General features: G+C 40.0%; 1 protein-coding gene across 1 annotated transcript; it reads right to left on the bottom strand.

Moving 5' to 3' along the window:
* Window positions 1-14,907: 14,907 nt before the first annotated feature.
* LOC124252808 (toll-like receptor 4) lies at window positions 14,908-21,313 on the bottom strand. The gene is made up of 2 exons (XM_046686481.1): window positions 21,168-21,313; window positions 14,908-17,783 (listed from the first exon to the last, which is right to left on the bottom strand). Exons 1-2 carry the CDS (start codon window positions 21,189-21,191, stop codon window positions 15,360-15,362), a joined length of 2,448 nt encoding a protein of 815 aa, XP_046542437.1. The 5' UTR covers window positions 21,192-21,313; the 3' UTR covers window positions 14,908-15,359.
* Between the last annotated feature and the right edge of the window lie 1,004 nt (window positions 21,314-22,317).

Genomic DNA, 22,317 nt, shown 5'->3' with positions numbered 1-22,317 from the left:
CATGTACAGTAGTGGAGATGTGGCCTTCTTAGTCTATCTTTGGATTCTATCTAGTGTATTCTATCGTACTGTTATGTGTTATGTCTCTCTCACACACTCTCGCGCACATACACACGCACGCACGCACGCACGCGCGCGCACACACACACAAAGAACTTAATTAAGCACTCCCTGTATTTTTGCAATGATCGTTTTTTAACACGTACATAAACTTCTGGTGGTGACCATGCTTTAAAAACATGAGTTTTTCTGACACGTATGATCCTTTGACTCATAAAAACCCGACAAAATGATTGGATCCATGTTGATTTTGTGATGATAATTGCTCATTTAAAAAACCCACACCGATTCTCATACAAAACCATGTCTATACAAGTATGGCCCTGGAATGTTGAATGTTGAATTTATTGGTGAATGTGAACATTCAAAATGTCATTTTCCATGTTTTACATGATTCACGGTCAATGCCTAGTGTTACCTCCATGTGACTGTGTGACAGCCAGTACTTCCCCTTTATATACCCACTGTCAGCCTCCTCATCCTCTGAGGGGGGAAGTCTGCGCCATTCCTCACGTAAAGCAGCTTCCAATTGGGCCAGGTTCTGTACAGGAGGATCCCTTTGTTGCACACAACAACCAATCATGTCCCACATATACTCCAAAGGGTTCAGATGGGGGCTCATTCAATCGTGAGATATGTCAGGGGGTGCTTAACTAAGTTCTTTGTGTATAGGTGTCGGTCGACATCCCTACTGCCATTCCTCACGTTCTCTTGGCTCCATGGTCAGTATGTCGTGCAAACATTCAAGGTCGTGGTGAGGTACACCGCTTCATGACCGCCATTCCTGTGATATAACATGTTATATTTGGGATTACACTTTCTTAGTAAAGTACAAATTCTAGTACTTTTTTGAGATGAGCACACAAAGTCAGCCGCCTAACCCGCTCAGCTACCGCGACTTCCACCTCTGTTAGATGATCTGACATTAACGTTTGGTACACGTTGTCTTACACTCTGCTAACCACGTGACCCGTAAAAAACCGGGTTAGAATTGATTCTCTGCTACCCATGCTTGTCGTAAGAGGCGACTAACGTGATCGGGTTGTCAGGCTCGATGACTCGTTAACACATGTCATCGTATCCCAATTGCGTAGCTCGATGCTCATGATGTTGATCATTGGATTGTCTGGTCCACACTCGATTATTTATAGACCGCCGCATAACTGCACAAACAACAAACAAACACACAAACACACAAACAAACATACCCATCAAGATACGGGTTAGAATATTGATCTTCAGTAACCCATGCTTGTCGTAAGAGGCGACTAACGGGATCGGGGGGTCAGGCTCGCTGACTTGGTTGACACATGTCATCGGTTCCCAATTGCGCACATCGATGCTCATGCTGTTGATCACTGGATTGTCAGGTCCAGACTCGATTATTTACAGACCTCCGCCATATAGCTTGAATATTGCTTAGTGCGGCGTAAAACAAAACTCACTCACTCACAAACAAACATAATCACACATGTGTCCCACGTATTGCTTTCAAAACTTTGTAGGAGTGAGATATGCTTTTTTGTAAGGGGAAGATATAATTATATCTCTGCACATATTGTTCTCTCTACTCCCTACTAATGTCCCCTTTACGCCCTTTTTTTCTCCCTCTCTTCCTTAGCTTTTCGCTTTCTCCTTTTGGGTGCTGGACAAATAATGTCCCTCAAACAGTGTAAACCAAACTACAAATAATATCTGATTAAGAGTTTAACGCTCTCTTTCTCGATGTAATGTCATCAACAATAACAACCAGTGAAAAACAACAAAAACTGTCGCAGAATTTAAATACACATTCTGATAATAGTAATCATACTGAAACCGTAATTGTTATTTGTGACTTCACGAAAAGGGAGACGTTTCTAGAATTGGAACCATTACAAAAATACACTTTCCCGCTGATTCGCGTTCTCACAGTACATGGCCTGCATCATTGTGTAGTTGCAACAAAGACAATGTTTTTAGTTTGTAACCAATAGTTTGTGTGGGCATCGTGAGATTAGATACACAACATGAAAAGTCAGATTTTCGTTTTGCGTAAACCTCCTGAATCTAAATCTTTTTTGATAACCTTCCGCAAGTGCAGTTTGGTTATTTAGTATGAAAGACATAATCACTTCTGAAAATTGCCCCTAACATATAATCAATGTGGATACAGTCGTTTAAAGATTGCTATTTAATTTAATTGATTGGGTCGCTTTGTAGTTAAACCTTTCACAGTCAGGACAAAGGACGGGTTCGATTCCCCATCTATATTATGTTCACCTGATGAAGGAGTAAGGATACACTCCGAAACGTTGTGTTCCTCATAATAAAGAAGTTGACATCCATAAAACTCTCTTCCTTATGTGTATCACTTCTGAATGTCATTCAAAGATCTGTTAATCCGATTTATGATGTCCCTGACAGTGATATTACTAGCACATTGCTGAAAGCATCATGAAACCATACTTACACAATAACGTAATGCCATGTCAAACTCTTATGATGCATAAACAACATTTCACGGATACAAAAATTAGTAATGTTTTCCTATATTAATCTTTATTCCCTTAATCATCTGAAATAAAGACCCGTTATGATCCGGGTTGGAATTGCTCTTCTTTAGACCATGCTTGTCGTAAGAGACGACTAACGGTATCGGGTGGTCAGGCTCCTGACTTGGTTGACACATGTCATCGTATCCCAGTTCGATGCCCATGCTGTTGATCACTTGATTGCCTAGTCCAGATTATTTACAGACCACCGCCACATAGCTGGAATATTGCCGAGCGCGGCGTAAAACTAAACTCACTCACTCTGAAATGAAGTTGGGCCGGCGTCGTTAAACATCAACATTGCCAATCTCTATTTGTAAATACCTCAAGGCAAAAGAATAACTAGTCTTGAATGTACAAAATCTATTTATTGAATTATTTTTTTACTGTTAATTCGAGACGCAAAATTGGGGTTGCTGTGTTTACAAATACCTCAAGGCAAAAGAATAAGCAGGTCCCAGCTAATCGTGGCTAAAATTGTTCCCAATATTAATTTTTATTCCATTAATCATTGGAGAAAAAGTTGAGCAGAAGCTGTTAATCAACAGTACTAATTACTATTCGTAGATACATCAAGGCAAAAGAAGAACCAGTCTTGAAGGTCCTCGGATACAAAATCTATTTATTGTATGGGCAAATGGATAATAAAGAAATCGGTCTAATCAGACCATATATCTCAATGAAAAGTTGAATAGAAAAGCTAACTAACTTTATTAAACCATGCTTTCTAACATATAGACGATTTATTAAACCATGTTACTGGAGGGACCGGAAGACATCGAATGTATCATACCGCACCCCAGTTATGCACATGAGCATTAGTATAATACCACAGTGTCATTTATCCACTTCATTAATGTTTTAAGTTTATCGGCCATTATCGCAACAGAGTTAGAGTTACTTCCCCTATATCCATTTCATTTAGAAAACATCGCAAGTGTCCGGTAAATGGCATCTTTACTATTAATTCGAGACGCAAAATTGCAGTTGGTATGTCTCAAGTGTAACACCTTCATTTCGGCAATGCGAGATTGGGATTTTGCCCTAAAAATACATTCTCTTAAAATGTTTGAAACTAATTATCCTAATTATCCTGAAACTAATTAGACCTGTGAAAACAACTGATATTGTCTGTCATGAAATGTACATGGTTTTCAGGTATTATTTTTAATAATATATATTTTATCCTCATAATTATAGAAATAAACAATATCTGGTTTGTAGATGTTACCGAAACAAATACCCTCAAACCCACCTCGAATATCAAGTCGTTGGCAATGGAAGATAAGATATGCTATATACATCTAAGTTTACGTACAGCTATATTTACCATGCATGCTTTATTTGTACATTATTATGTCATTCCATCGGTTCATATGAACATCGACATGAGCTATATACATGTACATGTTCAACACATCAAAACAATACTGAGACTTCATTAGCTCCATGTGCTTGCTCTGAGTAGATGTATTTCTTACACACGAAGACACATGTTACAGATATACTAATGTCCAACAGCTGATTAGGTGTACATTTCCCAAACATAAACAGTTTAGGTACAAACATGTTGATGAAACTGACAAATAAATGGATTATATACTCTCATTTGATACACAACAGACTAGTTAGGCAGTTGTCTCTGTCTGGTTGTACAATAAACAGTGCCACAGGCGGGACACCTGAGCGGTGAAAACGACATCAGAGCTGTTAAGCATGTCACATTGTAATTGTTTGATGGACGGGATATCAACAAGTCTAAGGCGAACCAGAGACAAAACAGGTGATTAGATCTGAAATCGATTACCCTCGGCGCTGACGTAAGGTTGTATACTCATGACTGTTTTCATAAGGGTAATTATTTATGGGTAATCGGAGTATGGTGCTCAACTGTACAGAGTTTTACTTAAAGTTTTGCGAAGTTACGGAAAGATCACAGATGATACTGGCATGACATTTATACCAACAGCTGTGTGATCGCAATCCAGTGTAGCTTAGTCAAACATTTACATTTACTCGCAATTGGATCTCTACAGAGCCGCGATATTGTCCAGATGGGTTCGCGATAAGATCCCGATGGAATCGTGATAGTATTGGTTTGAAACTGCGACGGGAGAACAGAATCCGGAATCACTTAGGGATAAATTGTCAAAATGCCGCGCAATCGAGAGGACACTTTTCATATTAATTTTTGACCTTATTACGAATTCTGTGAAGTGTCACGAAAGGAATGGTACGCAAATAATTTACCTTAACAATCAGGAGCTTGTCGTCAAAATATCAACGCCAAAGAAACATTAGCTTCTTCCTGAAGAGATTCCCTTTTACGTAAATGTGAACATGATAGTAGGATTAATACTAGTACCATAAACTTCAGGATAACTGTAAATCAGTAATATCATAAGGTGCAATGGGTAAGTATATCCTGCTTAACAGGTGCCACCCGCAACGTACGCAATTTACATTCAAACTGGAAGTGTCAGGGAGCTGAGACTCACAGCATGGGATGCCAATGTACGTCATATTAGCCTGCCAGATTATATAAATTTTCCACATGTCTTTTGTACAATTTCAGAAATAACTTGACTCGCCATCCAATGGCAAAACTATTTCAAAGTATGCCAAGCGGGATGCGTGTACATTTACGTAGCTACTGTTTCCTACGGGCGTCATTACATTTACCACATCATATGTGTGAGATATTCCAAACTTATTTCCTTACAAATCATTCTTTAACACGGAAATCTTTCGTTGCTATCGCCCCCGCATGAAACCTGCACAACTCGACACTGATAAATTCATCCCGTTTTCGCCGGGGGCAAATACAGATTTATCTCGAGGAAATTAATTTGCCACAAAAGACGGGCTCTCACGTCATTATGCTTGAGTTTATGGGGTAAAGAAATATGACTGCAGTATACAAGCACTGGTGTTATAATAGACCTAACGCCCTGATTGTAGTGTTTTACACACAACCAGAAATTATTGAGAATTTAAAGATTGTAATTTTTAATATTTTTTTCACTCATTACTCCCGTATTCAATGTGAATATTAGCAGAACATAACTCACCTGGTGAACAGTTAGTATTTTGTCAAGTCACCATGGGCAGCAATGCAGGCTTCAATGCGGCGGGGCATACTACTGATCAAAGAAGTTAGAAAGTCGTGGTCCATGCTGTCCCAATATCGGACCACCTCTTCTTTTATTTCAGCAATATTTGTCAGAGTTTTCTTATTGACACTTTCCTTCATAAGTCCCAAAACATTTTCTATTGGATTTAGGTCAGGGCTATAGGTGAGATAACCGGGCTATAGCTTGGCCAATCTAATAATGTCATATTTTGGGTCCGAAACCAGACCTGTGAATGCTTTGAACGATGTTTTGGGACGTTGTCCTGCTAGAAAATCCAAACATTTCCATAGAACACGTGAGCAGATCGAAGTAAATGTCCCGCGAGATTATCTGTGTACCGCTCACTGTTCATATTCCCTTCAAATACACAGAGGGGCGTTACAAAGGTACAAAAGTTTTTCAGGTTGTTTGGTCCAGAATTTCAGGGTATTAGGAAACAGACACACAGAACTTTCATCTGAGAAAATCACATTGTCCCAGTTACGATTTCTATGCTGTAAGCACCAGTTCAACCTTCGCTCCTTTTGTTCAGGTTTCATGATCGATGATGGAATTCCTCGACTTTTTTGCCAACCCACTGCATGCAGCTCAGTTCTAATTGTCTCCTTACAGACAACCACAGTTCCTCTATCAATCATATCCAGCCTTTTCTAAACTCCTTCGTTTGTTTTTAGAAACAATAATACCAAGCCGCCTCCTGTCACCGACAGTCAATTTTCTGGGCCTACCTGCGCCTCCCTGGTGCTCAATGCCATATCCATTTGCAATATTTTTCAAAACACGATAAACAGTGGACAAAGGGATGCCTGTTCTACTTGAAATCACTTTAGCTGATCTGATGTCCTTGTTGTATTACTCTAAAATCAACTTCCTCTTCTCTAAAAACATCAATACTGAGGATCACATAAAATGTCGTCTGCTAGCAAGTAAACAAAGGGGAATAACTCTTCACAAACTAATGAAAAAGGATTAACGGAGTTGTCTATCTTGAATGAAAACAAAGCACTTGATAGCTTGTCAAGGTTGTTTATACTAGAAATCCAATTAAACACATTCCTAAAATTCTCAATAATTTCTGGTAATAAACTCTGTCAAAAAAGAAACGCAACCCCTGTATTTTAGAGATTTTGATCTGAAGTTTTAGGACGACACGGCATTTTTATTATTTAAGACAGAAGTCTGAAATTTGGCAGAATAATAACCCAGATGGGCATGTTTAAAATTGTCATTTCAAAAGTCATCTCACAGACACCAGTTTGTCACCAGGGGGGCGTCTTTCTCAGTATCTCGTATGAGCACCACGCGCTGCAATCACTGCACGGCATCTCCTTGGACAAGAACGGATAAGACGCCGGATTCTTTCCTGGGGAATGGCTCTCCACTCCTCCTGCAGTGCAACGGCGAGCTGTTGCAGCGTCTGTGGCGGCGGCTGACGTTGACGTACGCGTCGATCCAGAGTATCCCACAGGTGTTCAATAGGGTTGAGGTCTGGTGATTGAGAGGTCATGGCAAGACATTGACGTTGGAATTCTGCAGAAAGTTCATTGTTGCACGTGCAGTATGAGGCCGGGCGTTGTCCCGTTGAAAAATCTGTGTCTGTTGGTCAATAATCGGGAGAAGGTGAAGCTCTAACACGTGGTTGATGTAACGTTGGGCTGTCAGGTTCCCTGGAACGATCACCAAGTCTGATTTCTGGTTGTATGAGATGGTTCCCAAACCATGACGCTTTCTCCGCCAAATCTGTCCACCTGTCGGACGCAGATGGGCGCAAAACGTTTATGACGTCTCCTATACAGACGCTGTCTTCCGTCGTGACGTTGCAAAGAAAACGTGATTCATCAGAAAACCAGATTCGCCTCCAGTTTTGTAAAGTCCGTATCCTTACGTTGTTGCACCACCTGAGTCGTCGGCGTCGATGTAGGGGCGTAGTACAGGTCCAACAACTGGTCTACAGGCACGTAAACCCGCTTCTTTCAGACGGTTCCTAATCGTTTGAGCTGACACTCTCCTCAAACCTGGTATTTGTGTGGCAGTCACGGTTGGTAGGGCATGCCGATTACGCAGGTGATGGACCCGGATGTACCGATCTTGAAGGGGGTCGTGATTCTTGGCCTTCCACTTCGGGCGATCGTTGGTCAAATTGAAGTTGTTGTAGCGGCTCCAAAGTCGGGATATCGTTGTTTTGTGAACATTTAGGTGCCGTGCAACAGTTCCAAAACTTTCTCCGGCTTGAACACGACCAATGGCGATATTTCGGTCGGCAGCACTCAATCGTGGCATTTTTAACACAGCTTTTCGGCGACAAATGAATGAATATAATACGGAAGCACATGGGCTTTTATACACCCCTACATTAACTGCCATTTTCATGATTTGCATGTGTTTTTTTTGTGCGAAGTCACCATGAGGGTCATTTCATGCGTTGTGACGGAATAAGCAATAAAATACACTTATGCGTACAAATGCAGTTGTTTGGATGGTAATCTTCATTAATTACGTGTATCATTTCAATACATTCGAATAAAATTTAGTTTGGAAGCAATAACTTCATTCAAACGAATTTTTCATATCTGAGGACAGGGGTTGCGTTTCTTTTTTGACAGAGTTTACTATACACAAGAGAGTCCCTTGCGCTGTGCTCGAAGCTCTGAAGGTTCAGGAAGAGCTGGATTGAAAACTGTTTCGGCTTATTTTGTGAGAACATGAAACCATAAAAGCAAATTTAAAGCATTCACTGTAATCATGGGTAAGAAGATCTCTATGCTACATCATGGCCCTCCGTTTGCTTCTGAAGCGCCTTGAGATGAGTGCTGCCCACTGATCGGATCGGTACCAATACTGGATGTTCACATGTTGCAAATTCCAGGTTTAACTGCCTGGCTGAAATGGTTTAAACGTTGGTTACTATTTGCTTTATGAGCATGCGTGCATGAAGATAACGTATCTCTTTGGAATATGCGTGCAAAGGTTCATACACGGTTGCTTCTTCAGAATCTAGAACATTGTCAAATATCCACTTGCGTATCGGAGCAGAGTTGTAAAGATTCTGAATATATGGAAATACTTGTAGTATATATGACGGCAATGAATTAATGCAGTAATTAAATCTCTTTACGTTGTATAATCGATATTATTAGAGAAATATGAAAACGTAATATATAATGCGTCATTGGTATTTTGAAGTTATTTTACATTTTCGCTTTGTCTTGATGCATTCGTGGTAACACCTTTCTATTCCTTGAAGAATAAAGATCGATCATAGTAACTATTCACAACTTTGTATGTATGTCCATCGTAATGGACATGCATATGTTTTGAACATTGTATACACTACACGCGAAAAGAAACGTTACCCTTCAACCTTTATGAACTACTTACAAAGTATCAAAGATATATTAGAGGGTATAAGTTTACATAGCTTTATGTAAATCACGAAAACCAGTTCTCAAATGCATTCATATTTAGGTGAAATAATTCTTTTTCAGTTAAATTGTCCTATTTTCGTCCATGCCGAAATAAACCAATATCAGTGATTCAGATGTCCAACAGAAAGGTTGAAAGAAAAGTCTGCTTTGAGACAGAGCTAAACCAATTAAATTCACCATTTTCAACTATTAAAACAAACAACGACTGTTGTAGAGTGTGTAAAATTGTAAAATAAACATTGCTATTCAGTATTTCAAAACATTTTCTGCTGATTTGCATTAGTGGAAACAAGTAAAACGGGTGTTTGATATTGTGAAATAAATGTTTAGGAACATCTTAAATTATCTTTGTTCACATTCTTGCTTGCAAAGTAACATTTTTCAACTTTACGTTTACACATAGCAATATCAATCGCCAAAACGCAGCAATATTCATGCAGTATTTGCCTCCATTTCACATGTAGAGTAATTCTATAGGGTATGAAGACAGCCTAGAATACATGATATGATACACAAGTACGGGAAATATGCCACGATTAACAGGTGAAGAAAGAGAAAGAGCCATTGGGATGGTGCAGATGGGGTCGACAATCAATGCTGTTGCCAACGTCCTCGGATGCCGCCCTATCATGGTTATAAGACTTATCCAGGGCTTCACACAGACTTGGGTCAACGTAGATAGACCCAAAAATGGACGTCCACGCATCACAACGCTGAAGATAGGTACCTCCGTCACTAAGGAAGGAGGGTAACGTTTCTTTTGGTGTTTAGTGTATGTAAAGATGGCAAAGGCATTTTTTATTGAGAGATAATGTATGTAATACTAATTAGCAGATCCTTATAGATTTTAAAATCCTTCCTCAAAGAAATAATAAGTGTGATAGTTAATAATTATTAATGGGAAATGTAGAATGTGGAAAAATGATATTGTAGCTTTGAGTTCGATTTTTATTCTCTTGGGTTTTACCAACCATACCGTACCAGGATCTATGTTGTTTAAAGCTTCACTCAACAAGATTCCCGCGAAACGATGGCGGTCTGTCAACAATCGGATTTGGACTAGATAATCCCGTGATTAACATTAGGAAGATCGATCTAAGCATGTGGGAAGCGACGACATGTTAATTAATAAGTGTGCCTGACCAACCTCTTACGGCAAGCATGAATTGCTCAAGATCAATTCTAACCCGGATCTTTTAAAGAGCCTAACACTTATATATAATTTACGCCTAATTAGTGTTGTTTAAACATAGCATACTTACTTCGGTCATTCCACACCCAGATTATACTGATTGGCCAGGTTACCAATTCCCGAAAAGAACTACGGATATAAAATGTCTTCAACTGTCCCAGACCGGCTAGTCAGGGAGTCATTCTGCCACCTTTGTTTGGATGACCAGTTGATATCCGCCCCTCGGGTCTTTATCTTCTGGCTTTCAATTAATTGCTTCAGATGGCACTGGTGGTCTATTTCCAGAGACAGTGGATTGATCAAGAATGATGTTTACAACATTGGATTGTTTTGTTATGAAACGATTTGCAAAGCAATATTGAAAGTATCTAGGTGCTACAATTCCATTCTTGAAAGAGAAGTATTTGTAAAGGGTATGGTTTAAGGAACAAGATATTCGTATGAGGGCGAGCGTTTCACGTTATCATCAAGCTTCCTAATGGCCAATAATCGGGAATCAACAATCTCCCCACAAGTACAAATTAAAGGAGAACAGTTATTCACCTCCACAACTTGTCTAGACCAGGGCTTGAGTGAAATGGATGATTAAAGACAAAGCGTCCTTTATGAGACATGTATCTATTGCTTGAGGCGTGCCACTTTTGCCTCGTCTTGATCCGAGTACGGAAATTGTCGTTATTAAGAATACAGCACCACAAACTTTAAAAATACGTCATAATACCCTTTTACGTAATGTAATGTGATTTTGTTCGAAAGCACGTTCTCGAAACAATGCCCTATGACGCCTGCATGGCAACACGGTTTGTCTAGCTCAGCGAGTGCGTATAAGCTCCGCTCACTGGTGTTTCATCTCTACTAGCTATGTCACTGCATAAGCCCAACGATGTTGAGAGTTTCCAGTAGCTGTATACCGGCGGATGTGCAATTTTTTGCAAGCACGAGTTTGAAATAGTTTTCTTTTTTCACTAATACGCTCATATTTATTTGTATTACGGGGTGCTGAGGTGTTATGCTTTGTGTATTATTGTATTTTTTAAATTTAGCGAGAATACGTTACACCGGTTTATATTACATATTGTTCGATTATTCGCAATGTTGGTCAATGTAATTATTTAAATTATGTAAATATATTTTATATTTCGGTTTCTAAGTAGCTATTAAGTCTAAATGATTTACCAATGTGAACTGACATACATATATATTTTTTTCATTCAGTAATTTGTACCATTACATAGAAAAGTTTTTTATTAGTATTTCATTTTTCGAAGCGGTTATAATGCATTACACTGGACACGTCAGTCATGTTTGTGCCGGTTCGGTCAATGCATTCTATTTATTAGGATTATTTCAAGGGGTTAGGGTTAGGGTTAGGGCTGAGGGTTTAGGGTTTAGGGTTAGGGTTAGGGACCTAATCCAATATAGTAGGTACATGTCCGGTGTAATACGTGAGTACCATTTGTTGTTTTTCCTTTTGCATTTTAATACTGCCGGTTCGGTCAATGCATTCTATTTATTAGGATTATTTCAAGGGGTTAGGGTTAGGGCTGAGGGTTTAGGGTTTAGGGTTAGGGTTAGGGTTACCTAATCCAATATAGTAGGCACATGTCCGGTGTAATACGTGAGTACCATTTGTTGTTTTTCCTTTTGCATTTTAATACTTTTTTCACACAAAAACGGGAAACCAAAAACGTCGAAAGTACACTATGAAATGGTTTAATGTAGAAATTTTGGGCTAATGGAAATTGGCCTGGAATTTGCACTCAAGCCTCTTTCACACGCAACATTTGTTCAGTAATGATTCGAAGGCTAACTCACCCTCGTGCCGTCACTACACATGCTCATGTCTCCCTCGTTCCTTAGTGCGATCCACATTATCCTTACAGTGTTCCCTACATCACTTTTCTGTCACAAAATCACCGATTTATATAAAAGCGCGTCATTCATGCATGCACCGTGAAATCTACGTCTGACGCCTGACGTCAACAACCCTTTTCAGTTTGAGGCATATCGGCTCATTCCACGCCACACGTTATCTTGTAGATTACGGAATGGGACGAGTGTGCCAAATGGCATCGGATCCATTCGGCAATGGTCCGTAGATTAAAATCACGAGACACCAAGTCTACCCGTAACCTTCGTAATTGTCCGTGGCCTATTCGACTCTTTCCGTTCATTTCCGTGACGTCACAGGAATGACTCGATAAATTTGCACATTGTGCAACAGTGTGGACGTAGCTCAGTCGGTTAGCTGTCGAGCTAACAATCCGAAGGTCGCGGGTTCGCGTCCGACGGGTTCTCACAAACTGGTTGCTTGTCTTAATGACACGTGACCTACGGCAGAGATCATCCTCACGAGAAGTTGTGGTGCTGTATTCTAAAGGTGCGCCAATACTAAGAACATTCTTGCGGTTACCTGGAACTCCAAACTTCAAAAAGTATTGTGATACACTGCGAATATTGTCAAGAATTATAGGAATGCTTTCTTCCACTTCTTCACTTTGTGATACATTTATAGAATTTTCACTGCGACTTTGACCCTGGTAATACCATGCCATTGTTTAAAAAATATATTGCGTGTCAGAAATCTATGAACGAGGGTTCGAATCCAAGAATGTTGGACTGCTTCACTACCACATCCAGCCCACACGCCCTGTTACAACTGTCATGTTCAGTGGAATTAACCAAACTTACTTTCTTATATTCTCTGTATATAAATATATCAGTTTAAAGATAAAGATACCGATGAACCAGGTCTTTTATCAGACTGACACCACATTAAACTTTGTTGCCTAAGAAATTTCTATTTGTTTTGCTTCCTACGTCACTGAAATTCGTCGGAGAAACATGAACAACAAAAGACGTGCAAAACATGCATAATTTCGCTTGTCAGTAGAACTTAACCTGTGATTTCTTTCATAATATTTGTTTATCAGTAATAGAACTGTCACTCTGCCATCCTGTCAAGCGTATTTTATTTTAATCCTTTCATGTAAAAACTCTGGTAATATAATTCCTTCCATCTGATTTTGGGGACAACTTTGTCAGTGTCCAGTCAATACTGTCAACCGTATTGTCCCCCTGGAAGTTAATAGGATTTACCGAATGACTTATATGTCTGCTTGAGCGTAAAATTGGCAGTGAGAATGTATTAACTCCCATCGTTCTCAGCTGATGGCCAATCACTACAGAACCTGTAGGCGAACACACAACCGAAGTTACAACACAAACAGTGAAACCGCTGTATCCAAAGGGTGCAGTTCCCTGGAAACCGTCAGGTTTACCATTGTCCGGATTGACGAGTCGAGGGATATGACTGGATTTATAAATGGAGTTTTTACAAGAGGATTTCCCGAACAGATTTTGAAGTAAAGTTTTGTTTGTTTGTTTGTTGTTCAACGCCGCACTTAGCAATATTCCAGCTATATGGTGGGGGTTTGTAAATAATTGAGTCTGGACCAGACCAACCAGTGGTCAACAGCATGAGCATCGATCTACACAATTGGGATATGATGTCATGTGTCAGCCAAGTCAGTGAGTCTGACCATCCGATCGCCGTTTACAAGCATGGGTTGCTGAATACCAATTCAATCTCTGATTTTTGGAGTAATGAGTGAGTGAGTTATTATTTAACGTCACATTGGCAATATTTCGGCCATATCGTGACGAGAACATATGTGACATTGAAATGGAAGATATGTATATTGTAAAAACCTGTTGACGAATGACAGTAAAACAACTAGAATATCACAATTACAACTAACACTACTGTGGAAAGTTAAAACTGTTAGCACTATTTGGACAATGCAATGTAAAAATGAGCTATAGATCGCCAACAAATGAAGGTAGATCACCATACTAGGGACCATGGGGACCCTACCTGGATTTACACCTTCCCCTCAGCCACTGGCGATTGTAGGAACATTTAGCCGAAGAATAAAATAACAAAACTGCTACGTTTAAATGTTTTTGTACGTATAAAACAACTAGATTATCACAATTACAACTAAAACGAGTGTGGAAAGTTAAAATTGATAGCACTATTTGGACAATACAATGTAAAATGAGCTGTAGATCGCCAACAACTGAAGGTAGATCACCAAACCAGGGACCATGGGTCTTACAGTACCTTTGTTACCTGCATGGACCCTAGCTGGATTTACACGATCCCTTCAGCTGTTGGCGAGTGTAAGTTGACATTGATTTTTGAAGTAAAGTTGTTTGTTGTAAAAGTGGGCGGAAAAAGGATATAGTCAGTTTTATATGTATTTTATCTATTGCATGTACAATGTATTACTCTTGGAACACAATGTAAATAACACCCCTCATATCAATGTCACACACACACACACACACACGCACGCACGCACGCACGCACGCACGCACGCACGCACGCACGCACGCACGCACGCACGCGCGCGCCACTGGACAAGGACAAATGCGATATATATTCCTTCTTCATGGTTAATATAAAGTCCAGTTGTGACAAGATGAGATAAGATAGCTTCTGGACATGTGGACTGACGGGCGTAAACGTTTTCCGTATGCTATTAAGAAAACACACATCACAGAAAGGACATTTATTTAGGAAATCGAATAGACGATTACGATTAAACAAATAACAAAGCAAAACACGAACACAAATTTAATGGCACTACACGTTTGAGATAATAATAATATTGTGGCCCAGTGTATAGTACAAAAACCGTGATGTTTGTCTGAATAATAAGATAAATTGATTCATTATGTAAACTTTGAGGTGAGTGAGGTCGGTGTTTGGTGATGCAGGTCTGAGAGGTGATGGCAATCAAAGGGAAAAGCAAAGTGATGACAGCTTGTGTGCAGTTACTGGGAAAGATTCATCGGTATCTGTATATAAACGTATGTAATCTGACCATATGGGTATTTCAGTTTAATATTCTAATGAGATACACACTAAAGGCAAGAGATTTTCGCAACACAAACGTCTATACCCATGTCTGTTCTAAATGAACGCTTAAGGGCTACGTTTCAGTTTTTATTCCAATGGCTGAGCTGTTTTAAGAGATTCAACCAGACTCTGCCAAAACGCATCTCTTCCATACACATCTGTATTATATTCTATGTAGGAGTTGTTTGAAAGAAGTACAGCCATTTCCTTCGGCAGATCTTTCACGGGAACATGCTCATACATCAGAACTAACAGATTGTCCTGTCTACGGGTCACTCTTGACTGTAAGGCAATTTGATACTCAAAGACGCACCAGTCACTTGTCAGGAAGGCAGGAGAGAGAACAATCAAGGTTTTCCTACTGTTCTCGATGGCGTTGACTATGTTGGAAGCAATAGCCTGACCTGGCAAGAAGTCACGTTGGTGGATGCACATTCGAAGTCCTGCCTTGGTTTCAAGTTCAGGAATCATTTCCTGGATGACAATGTGTCTGTCAAATTCAGCATAGGAGACAAAGACGTCGTATTGGTATTGGGTATCTTCCATCACTTGACGGTTTCTCCAGAACCGTCTTCTACCTACGTGGTACATGTACCTGATACTCCAGCGATGACGATAACCTAGGGCGACGCAAATGATCAAAACAATACATATGCAAGAGGATGCAGTGACAACTCCCAGAGCAGCATTAGCATGTTTGCATTCAGATTCAAGTTCCTCCACAATCTGATGAAGCTTTGACATTGAGATACTAGAAGCGTTATCATACTGGCAGGTCATTTGAGACAGATTGCTAAGCTTGTATAGGTTACGTTTCATCCATCTAAGAAAGCCCAGTCCCTGACAAGAACACTGAATCGGGTTTCCTTGGAGATTTACTGTCACATTTGGAAGCATATCAAGCTCTTTTAAGGTATCCTTCGACAATCTCTGTAGCTTGTTATTTGAAAGATCAAGATAAGAAAGAAATGGCATTGGTTTCAGTGTAGCTTCAAATTGTTGCAAAAAGTTACCTCGGATTTGTAAGATTTCAGCCCTCTTTAAACCCCTAAAAATATTTCTTGGTAGGGATGTGATCACATTTTTTGATATGTCAAACTGTTTCACACGATGGAGATGATGAAATGTATTTCCATCGTTGTCACTCTGGATTGTCTGGCTGAGAAAATTGTTCGAAAAATTTAAATGTGTAATTGAGTTGTTCTCTGTGATAACGTTAGAGGCTAATTTACTTAAAATGTTGTGTGAAAGGTCTATGTACTCAAGACTCGTTATTCCGTCAATATGAATTGTTAAAAATATCAACAGATCATATCTCATAACGACTCGTTTTAAAGTGTTTTTTGCTAGGCGTATATTTCCCCATTGTCCTGTGACAAAGCAATTATCTGCTACGATAGTGTGTAACTTGGGTGGCAGTGGTACGGGGACCGACAGGGAGTTATCCTGTAAAGGAGGCCAAAGGTTCATAAATGAGAGGTCTATTTTCTCCAGGGATTTCAATTCATCCAATTCGAGAAGATAGCGACCATAAGCGAATCTGTTTTCTTTGGCCGAGATAAATTTCAGTGTTTTGGGCAAGGATGAAATTGATCCAACGTCAAAATGTGTGATGTCATTACCATCCACATATAATTCTTCTAGATTTGTGGTATTGAGGTATTGAAAGTCACGTGTACTCACTTTGTGACATCCCAAGGGTGGATATACGTAATTGAGTTTCAGTACATTTATTGCTGAGCCTCCAAGACCAAAAGAAGCTTTAGAAAAGTTTTCAAATCCCAATCTCGGGTTGTGTGACACATCAACAGTATGAAGTCCTTTTAGTGGACGGAAAGTCAGAGGTTCAGTGTCAGATATATTACAACTGGATATGTTAACATATTTCAGGAAGGGAACGTTAGAGAAAGTAGTATTCCGAAGGATCTGGATATTACAGAATCCCCTGTTGCTACCAGAAAGTGTTAGGTTAGTGAGATTCTTAAGTTGCCGAAATCCCTGACCAAAATCATAGTGAGAACCATCCATGTGTAACGACACGAGTGTAGTTAACCTGGACAAACTGGCGTCAGGGTATGGGGAATTGTTGCTGTTGTGATTAATGCTGAGCTTCAATAAGCTAGTTAGAGGATCAAAGAGGGCTGGTGTAAAGGTGTTATTGTCGTAACGTAAACGATTTGATTGAAGATTGAGAATTTCAAGCTGAGATAACCCATAGAAGGAACCTGCACTGATATACTTTAAGCCATTGAATGAAAGATCCAGCCCCTTCAAAACAGACACATGTTGAAAGGCTCGGTTTGGTAGTTCAACGATTCTGTTGTGACTCAGCAAGAGGGTTGTGGTGTTCCCTGGTAGGCATGCTGGTACCTTTGTCAGGCCCTGGTATGTGCAGTTGGCTACAGTACCACCATGGATCGGTTCAAAGGATATAATACAGCAGTCATTTTCTGGTAGTGTCACGTTCAGGATAGTGTCGTGTGACAAGGAAGTTGATATCACGAGGAAAATCTGAAATTACCAGGTTCATAAAGTATAAACTAGTTTTTTTTTCAATAAATGGGTGGCGTTAACTGGTAAAATGTGGCAAGGAAGTTGATACCACCAGGAAAAAAATGAAATTAGCGGGTTCAAAAAGCGTTAACTAAAGTTGTCTTTTTTAATACATGTATAATATACAGCCCTAATTATCTTTTCTCACATTTGGCCTCGGGTTAATTCCAGTGGTGTTTACATTCGACGAGTTTTCCCCGTCGGTATATAGGCAGTGAGTTTCTATGCATTTATCTTCCGTCTTTGGATTGTGAGACGTAATACCGTTTGAATAACATTCAAAAACTACTCGATGTTGTGTACATTCTAATCCATATCCTTTTTACCTGATAGAACTTATATTTAACTGTCGTTTCGTCAGAGCTATTGCTTCGGCAATGTTATCCATGGAGGCGGCCATATTTGATGATGACGTCATGAGTTTATGTGTACACAGTTCGTTGACAAAATTACTTTTGTAAATTCTGTATTTTAAGCGTCAAAAGACACTTCCACAATTATAATGAGTCCAGTGACGCTCATCATGTAATAATTCTGCATCAATAATAAATTAATATCTTTTGCTTGTTGATTGTAAACAAATTACGTCATGAGGATTGTGACGTAGTTCTGGTCAGTTGTCAACTGTCAACTGACAACTATCAGGTAAAAAGGATATGGATTAGAATGTACACAACATCGAGTAGTTTTTGAATGTTATTCAAACGGTATTACGTCTCACAATCCAAAGACGGAAAATAAATGCATAGAAACTCACTGCCTATATACCGACGGGGAAAACTCGTCGAATGTAAATACCACTGGAATTAACCCGAGGCCAAATGTGAGAAAAGATAATTAGGGCTGTATATTACACATGGGTGGTGTCTACAGGTAAAGTCTATTATTAGGTAGAATTCGATAATTTACTGAGCAACTGGATATACGACCACTTATTGTCAAAGATTGACTTCATATTAATCTTATCTTTTCTCAGAAAAGAACATGACATTTTTTTAACACTGTGGTTACCAGTGGACTGTCAAAACACATTAATAGCTTTTCATGTTATGGCTTAATTGTACCTGTGTTTTTCTTCTCTCAGTTAAATGTAAACTACCTGGCAAAAGAAAGTTCCAGGCCAAAAAAATTCAAAACGTTTTAAGCAATTGTATTAAAAGAAACCAAAACGCTGATACAAGTCTGAACCCAAACAGAAAACGTTCGCCAAAACGCAACATGGTCCCCATAACAACGCAGCTGTCCGAAAACTTTGAACGAAACGTAATTGTGGGACATTGGTCCAAATGCACGTGCATGGCTGTGGCATAAATACCGATGTTTGACCACGAATATCCCAAGACTTACACAATCACAACGGGACAGGGCGATCGGTATGGCCAATATAGGGACTTCACAAGTCACCTGGCAACAACCAGGCCACCATCAGCAGACAGATAAGAAGCTGCCAGGAAAAAGACCAGACGCAAGATCGCCCAAGATCGGGAAGACCAAGAGTCACGAAACCGTCCGAGCACCACTATGTACATCCGGCTTATCCACCGGCTGACTTGGTATGGCTGGTATACGAAGCTATCACCCCTTACGTTGAATGGTCTTGACCTGTCTACACCTTCAACGCAGACTGCAATGGGTACAAACCGTACTTCGGTGACAGTGACGTAACTGGGAGAGAGTGTTATTTGTTCAGTCTGTTCAGAGTTTTTCGACAGAGAGGAGAGCGACTGTTTCCAAACTGCGTCCAAGAAGTTCAATGGAGGATTTGTCATGGTATGGGGCAGCATTTGTGGCTCGAGAACAACAATACTGGTTATCATTCAAGGAAATCTGAATGCCCAGGGATTAAGTGTTCAGGCCTTTTGTGGTGCCCTTTATTTGACAACAGCCAAGAGGAGTCATTTTGCAGCACGACAACGCAAGGCCTCTCACTGTCAGAATTGTTCGAGAATATCTGCACAACGTTAAGGTCAATGTATTACCTTGGCCAGCGCGTTTTCCACACATGAACCCAATTAAACATCTTTGAGATCGTCTTGATCGTCAGCTGTGTCACCCCTAGCGAACCGACAAGAACTTGACAAGACTCTCTTCGGATTGTGGAACAGGATTCCTGTTGACGTCATCCGCCATCTGACGACGCCAATGAGAAGACGTGTGTTGGCGTGTTTGGATGTCCCGGGTGGTCACTCTCGCTATTGATGACGTGTCTCCTGACTTCTGTTTCATTATGTGACTCTTTATGTACGTTTTGAATAAACTCTGATTTGTGTTATTTTTAATGTTGACTCCGTGACTCTTTCTTAATAACTTGCGGGAATTGCAAGACCGACATTACAATGAACGTTCAATAAAAATATTTCTGTCAAGTGAAATCGGTGATAACTTTCTTTTGCCCGGTAGTTTATTTTGGATCATAAGATAAACAATTGTGTTCTATATATGAATGAAAAAAAACCCCAGTAATCCTTTGGACCAATTGCATTTTATCAAAACGGCGTGAGTATCAAAACCTTCCTTCCATATTTGCCTTTGTGAAGATACACGTACAGGGCATTAATACACAAACTATATCAATGAACGCGTTTATGCATATACGTCAAACACATTCCTCGCATTACTTCCATAATCCAACTTAAACATATGTTAGAAGCAATTAATAATAATAAATAATAAATAATACCAACAAGGGCATTAAAGATGAAATTGGCAATTAGGGTCGCGTATTCGCGCCCTTTTCCCGCTTGTAGAAAGCGATGCTGGCGCTTCGACAACCGTAGTTCCCATATTGTAACATAGGATTACGATCTTCTTTGGGTGTAGATCCGGTGCAGAACCGCCAGAGATCATGCAGGTGATAGACATTTTTCACTACAGTGAAAATAACAAGCATTGTCACTTACGTGACATAATCCCCCGCCGCAAATTATCAAATCAAACTTAAAAAGTAATGAAAGTGAAGGTCGTAATTTAAGATGAAGTTAAATGTAAACAAAAACATGACCAGTTAACTTCTCTTGATATCTTGCTCTGTAGTTGTTCAAACGCACAAATATTTTCAAGACTCACTTTGAGCGGGGGATAACAAGGTTGGATAAGGTGCTGACAGACCACACATTAATAAACAGAAGAACCGTCGGAATTGAAGGCAGCATCAAGATTTCTGACACATCTAAAGGGTGAAGGTGTGCACAATAAATAATGTCATGGGAGGATACTTCACTTTTAAAATGGACAATGTTACGAATCTTATCTATCTTGAGACAAAACTGATATGATTGTGTGGTTTCAAATCCGTTGAGCATCATGCAAATCAAAGACAACCATAAACGACGGCATACTCACCAATATAATACCGGCTAACATCATCTCGACCTGTTTTTTTTCTAGTGTCTTTCCTTTCTCCTGGTTTGAGCAGAATGACGGCGTTCTGCATTATTTCACTTATTTAACCTCAACACGTTGAAAACATTCGACGTCATGAAACTGATTTGATGAGGATGTTTGCCATCCGTAAATACACTTCCTCAATGAGACGACTGTGGTATAGGGTAAGGCTACTGACACCTGATCTGCAGCTACCACCAGTTCTCTGGGGTAACCGAGTGGTTAAAGAGTTGGCTTGTCACGCCGAACACCCGGGTTCGATCCCCAACTTTGGTACAATATGTGAAGCCCATTTCTGGTGTTCCCAACGTGATATGGCTGTAATATTGATAAAAGTGGCGTACAACCATACTCACTCACTCACTTTAGACAAGGGAAGCGTTCTGTGGAAGACTCCAAACACACAATACAATTATGTACTGTAAAAACGATCGGCAAACTGGCAAAGCTGGGCTGGGCAGGGCAGTACTTTGTTCGCAAACTTATTTCAATCCAGTGATACAATTTTCATCACTATATTGTTCTTCACACCAAATGGAAACTGAACAAAGTCCTCGAACTCACCACCCAATCCCGTTAGTCTCCTCTTTTGACAAATGTGAGTCAGAGAAGACCGATTCTAAACCAGATCATAGGTCATAGGTCTCGTTCCCGTTATTACTACGGGAGCGGTGGTGTAAAACGCTCGCTCGTCACAATGAAAACCCGGATCTCATATCCCACATGAGTAAACCATGCTTGTCGTAAGAGGCGACTAACGGGATCGGGTGGTCAGGCTCGCTGACTTGGTTGACACATGTCATCCTATCCCAACTGCGTAGATCGATGCTCATGCTGTTGACCACTGGATTGTCTGGTCAAAGACTCGATTATTTACAGACCGCCGCCATATACCAGGAATAATGCTGAGTGTGAAGTTAAACAACAAACCGACCAACCAACTCTGACACTGAGAATCCTCCCTCTGCACAATCGTGCCAGTAGCGTCTGTATATAATCAAATTTAGTTATCTGGAAAATGTCACAGAGACATCCGTGCGTTCAGTTCTGATGCTGTGAGACATGGGAACGGAGACAACGTTGTAGCTCGAGTGAGAGTGCCGCGGTT

Source organism: Haliotis rubra, unplaced genomic scaffold (genome assembly GCF_003918875.1).
Source record: "Haliotis rubra isolate DU_JTF1 unplaced genomic scaffold, ASM391887v1 Scf525, whole genome shotgun sequence".
Taxonomy (NCBI): domain Eukaryota; kingdom Metazoa; phylum Mollusca; class Gastropoda; order Lepetellida; family Haliotidae; genus Haliotis; species Haliotis rubra.
This window is presented reverse-complemented; position numbering and strand designations above follow the sequence as displayed.

What these genes read in the sequence shown, in the direction of transcription:
- LOC124252808 (XM_046686481.1), bottom strand. Translation starts at nt 21,191, where the DNA reads ATGATGTTAGCCGGTATTATATTG. An exon ending in TGTTAGCCGGTATTATATTG is followed by an intron (nt 17,784 to 21,167) that starts GTGAGTATGCCG and finishes TGGTAATTTCAG; the next exon opens with ATTTTCCTCGTGATATCAAC.